Source organism: Sinocyclocheilus grahami, unplaced genomic scaffold, assembly GCF_001515645.1.
Source record: "Sinocyclocheilus grahami isolate Dianchi unplaced genomic scaffold, SAMN03320097.WGS_v1.1 scaffold1117.1, whole genome shotgun sequence".
Classification (NCBI taxonomy): domain Eukaryota; kingdom Metazoa; phylum Chordata; class Actinopteri; order Cypriniformes; family Cyprinidae; genus Sinocyclocheilus; species Sinocyclocheilus grahami.
Genome location: NW_015506296.1, coordinates 84,960 through 93,388, shown reverse-complemented (window position 1 = coordinate 93,388; position 8,429 = coordinate 84,960). Strand labels below are relative to the sequence as shown.

At 40.6% G+C, this 8,429-nt stretch overlaps 1 protein-coding gene and 1 long non-coding RNA gene across 2 annotated transcripts; both read right to left on the bottom strand.

The window, feature by feature from the left end:
• Nucleotides 1–2,085: 2,085 nt before the first annotated feature.
• On the bottom strand, nt 2,086–4,381 carry LOC107566950 (polyadenylate-binding protein 1-A-like). Its single transcript, XM_016252524.1, has 4 exons — nt 4,190–4,381; nt 3,658–3,760; nt 3,142–3,272; nt 2,086–3,057 (listed from the first exon to the last, which is right to left on the bottom strand). The coding sequence occupies exons 1-4, from the start codon at nt 4,379–4,381 to the stop codon at nt 3,004–3,006; spliced, it is 480 nt and encodes a 159-aa protein (XP_016108010.1). The 3' UTR covers nt 2,086–3,003.
• Nucleotides 4,382–5,008: 627 nt separating this feature from the next.
• Nucleotides 5,009–8,228, bottom strand: LOC107566967 (uncharacterized). The gene is made up of 3 exons (XR_001606576.1): nt 8,148–8,228; nt 5,118–5,919; nt 5,009–5,026 (listed from the first exon to the last, which is right to left on the bottom strand). It is a non-coding gene; the product is annotated as an uncharacterized lncRNA (long non-coding RNA).
• Between the last annotated feature and the right edge of the window lie 201 nt (nt 8,229–8,429).

Below are 8,429 nucleotides of genomic sequence, written 5' to 3'. Positions count from 1 at the left end.
TTTTTTTTTTTGCTTTTCTGTTGACATAATTTTTACAGTGTTCTTGTATTTACAGAGACAGTCAGCAAAGTTCACACTGCGAGAGGGAGGTAAACTGGGGCCCCTGGACTGTGTTGTACTGGGATGCTGCTACATCATAAATCAATGGTAAATAAAATGCCTCCACACTGTCAATTCACAAAGTTTGATATACGTGCAAGTTTTAGGCACTTTCTATGTACGTCAAAAAGACTTTTTAAAATCCAGCTTAATCTTAATTACATTTAACGATTAAAAATTGTTCAAAAATGAGGCACGCTTCACGAATTTGCATGTCCTCCTTGCGCTACTGCCGAGCCGATCTTTGGTTCCAATTCTGTTTCAACTGTTCTAATTTGCGCGCACGCCGATTGGTGCGACACTTTGATTGTGATTGGTCCATCGGGATGTTCTAATTTATGTGCACCACAATTGGTCCAGATGCGAAGCTAGCTATTTGTCCATTTTGATGTTTCAATTTGCTTTCATGCCGATTGGCCATGAGGGCAGGTCCACAGACAGAGCGTTTTGCGAAGGGGGTTGGAGGCACGTCAGTACTGTACAGTGCTTCGGTGTGTCAGCATCAATTGTTGGATTATTGCCTTTGCTTTTTCCATCGACAAAATTACTTCGACATTCATCTTCGCCATTTCAACGCATCAGGTAAGGGTGATCTAGTATTTACTTCTGTGTACTTTGGTAACTGTAAGTACTGTAAGCGATTTATGTCGTGTAAATCAGCTATGTAGGCGTAATTTAAAATGCAAATTGCTGTCGATTGCAGATGTAAGAAATCTGTTTCTTCTGTAATAGTTGAAGCGTCACTTTTTTCGTTAAGGAATTATGAATTAGTTTTGGTAAATACAGTAGTTCGATGCATCCTTATTGACAAGTAAACGCGGTGTTAATGTAGTAAACGTTTATGTGATGTATCCACTAAAAAGAATACACATGAAACAGCACGTGTGTCTTCTAGCCGCCATTTTACTGCTTTTCTAACTTCCGCCAACCGGGCGCCCCCAACAAATTCCCAACATTCCTAGCGCTACTGCTACGGAATCTCAATGGTCTCAAATGCAAAATTGTAAGCATTTAATACATCACAGTTTAGTTATCGTGTTTTTGCCAGATGGCGCTGCCTACAGGAAAAACCCCACTCCTGTACGGTCATGGCCTGCTTTTAGGGTCAAGGAGGAGGCCATGGCTCGTGTGGCTGCTGCTGGAGGGGACACCAGAAATTGGCAGCTAGTGCTAAGCGAGAGTGCCCTGCAGTTTGGCCAGTACCGTGGGAAAACCTTTAAATGGTTGCTATCTAATGATGTTGGATATGCAGCCATGGTGCTGGCCTCTCATCGGCAGGAGCGGGAGCGTGGAGACACGTCCACAGCTTCAGTAATGGGCAACAAAGATGCGTTGCTGCAGTATGCTGGCCTGTTTCCAGATGTCATGGCAGCCATACAAGAGCGGCATGTTCGAGAGGGATCCGGGACAACGGGCCAGGAGGACAAGCTCCTTGTCGGGTTTGGAAATTTTGCCACCCTGACGTTTAAGGATCTCTATGACACCAAGGATAAGGACAGAAAGAGGTAAGATGTTAATCTAATAGAAGCTGCTGGCTGTAGGAATGTGTAGTGTATAGGCTTGAGTTAGTAATTTTTTTTTCGATTCAGCTTCATCAGGTGGGTGAGGCAGAAGAAGGACATCCATCCTGGCACAAAGATGGAGGCTCTGCAAAAGTACATTGAGAAGAGACGCTGAGAAGTTGCGACCAAACCTTCCCAAAACAGCACCTCCAGGCACACGACTTACTTCTTGTTTGCTTGTTATTGGATATTTTGTTGCTTTTCCATCTTTTAATTATTAATACTTATTCTAATATTAACAGCGGTCGCTTCTAGCTCGGCGTCTACAGAGGAGCCATCAGATGCTGATTTGCTTGCTGCAGCTGAACACATAGACGTTGCGGGTGAGAATGACATAGTCATGAATGGGTTTACATTTGTGGTTTTGTATTCAGAATAATGTTGTGCATTGTATAACATGTTTTGTGATTCTGTATTATAGTCCATCTTGGCTGCTGTCAATGTAAGCTCAAGACGTACTAACACGGCTACCTGAACTAAAGGCCCGTCACACCTCTGTCTATGGCTCCATCTTAAAGATACGTCTTATCATGTACTTTAGGTCACCAATAAGCTAGCTGGTGATCCTGCTGGCACCGCTGCGTGGGTGACAGATGTGGGAAATGAAATTGGACAAGATGTAGTCCTGGACAGCCCCAGACTTATGGCTGAAACAAGGTTGCAGCTGTTTGAGTTAAATCAGCACTCTTTCACAATGGTAGGTTCAGTAATTAATTGTTCATGCACAATTGTTGTCATATACCACCCTTCTCTGCACGTGTACTAATTGTTATATTGCATGGAAAAGGAGGCAGGAAAGGGAGGTCTTGGAGCAGAGTATTCAGACCTTTACCACTCCCTTGGTGGCCTCTGAACCCCTCCCACGTGTGCTGTTTAAGCATCCAAAACCGGTCAGGTATGGGCACCAAGCCTATGAGTTCAACATTCCGGCGGATGCATCAGGACAGGCAGTACAGTGTTCCTTTGTGCAGGGGCCATGCTAACCTGTATCGTTCTTATTTTAGTATATATGTGCTGCCGAAGCAAGCACGAACAAGTGGTCTAGACGTCTGGTAGATATAGCAGTGTCTCCGGGAAAGTCTTCTCGAAGGTGGTGAGTGGTTAAACCATGATTTAGTCATTTACCAGGACAATACAAGCACATTTGATGTGCTGCAATGTGTTGCATTTGCAATTATTTCTGATCCTTTAAACTATATATTTGGTGTAATTTATGTTTTTCTGCCAAGAAACAGGCAAGCATGCGGATCAGGCGGCCCTATAGCCAGTAAGATGGGCTCTCAGTGCTGACGCAATCAGGTCATGTGATCCGTTCTCCTCCCCCAGCACTGCACCCCCAACGTCAGGACAGTTCCTTGGCTTGATGTGCCTGAAGCACCGCTACAGCCTCTTCAACCTAAACAGTGCAGAAAAGTGCAATGATTAAACAAAATCTGACCTTTGAGACTAAATGTAGAGTATATGTTTTGAGCAGGTGAACCTTGGAGTGCAGGGACTCTGGAGACTCGAGCATGTGCAGTAGTTCAGAGTTGTCAATCTCCAGCAGCATGCCTGTAATCTTTCCCGCAAGAGTCGGATGCAAGGCCTGGATAAGTGGATACAGCCGCTCACCTGTATAGGATGCAAACAGTTTGGTCATTTTACTCATGTTACGATGTAGTACATAGATTGTGTGCTATATTCCAAGTCTTCTGAAGCCATGTGATAACTATCTGCTACTTTACACTAAATAGACACTGTAAAGTTTCGACAACTGTAGTTTTTTTTTCAGTACTTCACTGTAAAGGGGAACTCACAAATAATAAATTTGTTCTCACTGGATAAATATAACAGTAATACAGTGAATAGTCGTTTATTAACAGTTAACAGTACTATTCTAGTAGCGCCCTCTACTGAGCAGTATTGTTCATTCAGGTTTAGGATGCAGGTGATATAAAATGATTCAAGCGGCTCACATCTTTAAACCTTTAAGTGATCGTGTGTGCACGTTTCATACCCAGGAGTTGTTTCTGCTCTTTTAAGGGTGCAGCTGCCAGCATTGAGGCAGTAAGGGGCTCCTGGCCTCTCACATTAACCGCCGGCTCTGTATTCGGTACTACCTAAAAAAACAGTAAAAGAAAGACTGCTGTATTTTTCTATTTAATGCTCCTTAGTGTCAAATCATCACATTGCAGTGGCCAAAAACGTAACTTTTATTTTATGAAGTTGTCCTTAGTTTGAAGGTTTTTTTTGTTGCTTTTCTGTTGACACATAATTTTTACAGAGACAGTCAGCAAAGTGCGCACTGCGAGAGGGGGGTAAACTGGGGCCCCTGCACTGTGATGCTGCTACATCATTAATAAATGGTGAATAAAGTGCCTCCACACTGTCAAGTGTCACTGTCAGTTTGATATACGTGCATGTTTTAGGCACTTTCTCTGTACGTCAAAAATACTTTTTTAAATCCAGCTTAATCTTAATTACATTTAACGATTAAAAATCGTTAAAAAATGAGGTACGCTTCACGAATTTGCGTGTCATCCTTGCGCCCTGTGCGAGCCGATCTTCGGTTCCACTTCTGTCCCACTGTTCCACTTATCCTGCATCCTGATTGGCCCGTCATCTGGCTCGCCATTGGTTGGAGCTCTGTTCCACTTAGTGAGCTTCCCAATATGGTCATGGAGAGTAGCCTGCCCCGTCCTTCGAGAAAGTTCCACTTTTTCCTGCAGACCACCTTGCATTGGAGGCGCGGGTGACGTCAGTACCATTCAGTGCTTCTTTGAAAGCGATCGATCGTTGTCATTCATAATTGTGAGCTAGACTAGTGTGGGTGCTGTTGGAAATTGAGCAGACATAAGTCGTCCGGTCAGAGACGAAGTATGGTTTAAGACTTGTAGAGGTTTACAGTCCTTGAATTTGGTTGAGTGAATGATTGTAGTACAGGTAGCAGAGAATATGGCAGAGTAGTTGAGTAGTTTGGGGTGCAGCTTAGTATGAGTGGTTCTAAACAAACAGAAATAACAATAACCAATTAGTAATGAAATATAAACTCATTCTGTTACTTATACATAATATATATACTTAAACATAATAGCAATATAGCATAGTAGGCAAATTAGTGATATAACGATCGATTCAGACATGTACAGACTAGATTAGCAGCAGTGTTGGGAGTAACGCATTACAAAAGTAATAATATTACAGTAGTATATTACTTTTTGCTGTAACGCAGTATATAACGCATTACTAATCAAATTTGGGTAATATTATTACTCGTTACAATCTAAATAACGCAAGTTGCAACAACATATTTGAACTGCCAGCATTGAGGCAGTAAGGGGCTCCTGTCCTCTCACATGAACCGCCGGCTCTGTATTCGGTACTACCTAAAAAAACAGTAAAAGAAAGACTGCTGTATTTTTCTATTTAATGCTCCTTAGTGTCAAATCATCACATTGCAGTGGCCAAAAACGTAACTTTTATTTTATGAAGTTGTCCTTAGTTTGAAGTTTTTTTTTGTTGCTTTTCTGTTGACACATAATTTTTACAGAGACAGTCAGCAAAGTGCGCACTGCGAGAGGGGGGTAAACTGGGGCCCCTGGACTGTGTTGTATTGGGATGCTGCTACATCATTAATAAATGGTGAATAAAGTGCCTCCACACTGTCAAGTGTCACTGTCAGTTTGATATACGTGCATGTTTTAGGCACTTTCTCTGTACGTCAAAAATACTTTTTTAAATCCAGCTTAATCTTAATTACATTTAACGATTAAAAATCGTTAAAAAATGAGGTACGCTTCACGAATTTGCGTGTCATCCTTGCGCCCTGTGCGAGCCGATCTTCGGTTCCACTTCTGTCCCACTGTTCCACTTATCCTGCATCCTGATTGGCCCGTCATCTGGCTCGCCATTGGTTGGAGCTCTGTTCCACTTAGTGAGCTTCCCAATATGGTCATGGAGAGTAGCCTGCCCCGTCCTTCGAGAAAGTTCCACTTTTTCCTGCAGACCACCTTGCATTGGAGGCGCGGGTGACGTCAGTACCATTCAGTGCTTCTTTGAAAGCGATCGATCGTTGTCATTCATAATTGTGAGCTAGACTAGTGTGGGTGCTGTTGGAAATTGAGCAGACATAAGTCGTCCAGTCAGAGACGAAGTATGGTTTAAGACTTGTAGAGGTTTACAGTCCTTGAATTTGGTTGAGTGAATGATTGTAGTACAGGTAGCAGAGAATATGGCAGAGTAGTTGAGTAGTTTGGGGTGCAGCTTAGTATGAGTGGTTCTAAACAAACAGAAATAACAATAACCAATTAGTAATGAAATATAAACTCATTCTGTTACTTATACATAATATATATACTTAAACATAATAGCAATATAGCATAGTAGGCAAATTAGTGATATAACGATCGATTCAGACATGTACAGACTAGATTAGCAGCAGTGTTGGGAGTAACGCATTACAAAAGTAATAATATTACAGTAGTATATTACTTTTTGCTGTAACGCAGTATATAACGCATTACTAATCAAATTTGGGTAATATTATTACTCGTTACAATCTAAATAACGCAAGTTGCAACAACATATTTGAACTCAAAATTAAGTGGTGAATTTACTAACACCTCAAAACAGCACCAGAGAAAAAATTCTGCGGGTAAAATAGTTTGTCTATTTCCTGTTGCTGGAATTAGATGGTTGAGATGACTGCAGAGACGGATTCTACATTTGTGAGATAGACATTCTCCTGTTATTTTCAGTTTATCGGAGAAAAGGATAAGAATGCATAGTCAGGTGCAATATGTGCGACACCAAACTCTCAACATGGAGAAATAGCATGAGTAAAACCTGGAAACACCTGGACTGGTAACACTAAGCTATCGGAGAGAGCTGCGGGGTCGAAGTGAAAACATCTGCGGACGAGCGCAGACACGCAACAAAAATTAAGTTCAACTTGTGATATTTCAGTTTTTCTTTTTTAATAAATCTGCAAAAATGTCAACAATTCTGTGTTTTTCTGTCAATATGGGGTGCTGTGTGTACATTGAGGAAAAAAAATTTACTTAAATGATTTTAGCAAATGGCTGTAATATAACAAAGAGTGAAAAATTTAAGGGCGTCTGAATACTTTCTGTACCCACTGTATGTGTGTGTATGCGTTTATGTGTATGTATATGTGTGTGTGTGTGTGTGTATATGTGTATGTATATATTTATCAGTCTGGCGAGTAAACAAAAAAATTTACTAGCCAATTGCCAAGATGTTCGTAGAGGGCTGTTCAGCCTGAGCTTGGGCCAAACACACATTTGCTCATGTGACGAGGATGTTTTTAAGTGCGTTAAGTAAGCCTGGCTTACATAATAAATTATAGTTTAGCATTGAAATACATCGCAAATATGGACACATTTAATTGGATTAATGCCGAATGAGAGAGGTAGGCTGCGCGAGAATGCCGTTTGTTTTCATTTTCGCATTGAATTAACCTAAAGCCACGGTCACACAACACTTTTCGTTCCATTGACTTCCAATTCATAGACCAGAAATGCAAGCCCATGCGAAAAGTTGTCGCATTTTGCGCTCCAAAGTTCAAACTTGGTGAACCCTGGCCTGCGAATTCACATGATACCGTGTGACCAATGGCAGATCGATACGTCACAGCATGACCTCATATCTGAATTAAAAGAACATTCATTTAAAACTGCAGCGCTGCAGGAAAGTGGAGTAGATTGTATGTTTTTATATTTTAGATGTGTTATAATTTGTTGAATTTCAGTTTTCGAAAAAGAAGCTGGACAGCGTGACATCATATCATAAGTTTCAGCATGCGAACGAATTTCGCATTGCTCAATTTCTGATTGTAATAATGCTATTTGTGCTTATATTTTTTTAACCTAAACTACAATGTAACAATGTAGACCTACATACCATAATTTAAATATGATTTCATATATTTGATGCTATATAGACCTACCACATTACCCTCCACTGGATGTAGAATGAGCAGCAATAAACTACATTTTGACATTTTATACTTCTGTGGATATTTTGGTGAAAGTAACTCAAAAGTAGTATAACGCATTACAATTCAGAGACATTAATATTGTAATGTAACTAATTACTTTCAAAATACAGTAACTAGTAATATATAAATGTATTACATTTTGGAAGTAACTTGCCCAACACTGATTAGCACTTGTGAAACTGGCATCACATTCTCTGACACGTGAGCTCGAAAAAAACGACAAATATGGCTTAAATACCACAAACAGTCTCACTTATTCAGTAAATAATAATACACATACTCAAAGTGACTTAAAGTTTACAATATTATACACCAATATCGCTATTTAACCATCTCTCATATGCATTCACTGGCGCTGTATGGATGATGCAATACACAATGCGTGTGGCGCACATACATGATTATAATTAGCAACTAGCGATAACACGAACTTATGCCTTCAAAATACAGCAATTTAAAGATAATGAATAACAAACACAATCACTCACTTGTGTATAAACGCACTCAGTAGAAAACAACAACAGCGAATAACGTCCGTGCTCTGAACTGCGTCCTGTTAATACTGTAAAGTGAAATGCTGAGTCAAAGCAATACCTCTTAAAGTCACAAGGGGGCACTAATGGCGCTCTCTCTCTCTCTCTCTCTCTATATATATAGCCGGCCTTTTCTACAATAATCATCATCATTTCCTGACATTCGTTCATTTTTTGGATTTGAAGAGGTAAGAGCGCATGATTTGACCACGTTTTGCTTAATTTTCGTGTGGTTCG

Excerpts from the sequence above, each read along its gene's own strand:
- LOC107566950 (XM_016252524.1), bottom strand. The coding sequence starts at position 4,381 with ATGCAAGGTGGTCTGCAGGAAAAAGTGGAACTTTCTCGAAGGACGGGG. Across the intron at positions 3,273-3,657 it reads AGAGCAGAAACAACTCCTGG|GTGAGCGGCTGTATCCACTT; the intron begins GTATGAAACGTG and ends CATCCTATACAG. Across the intron at positions 3,058-3,141 it reads CAGAGTCCCTGCACTCCAAG|GTTGAAGAGGCTGTAGCGGT; the intron begins GTTCACCTGCTC and ends TGCACTGTTTAG.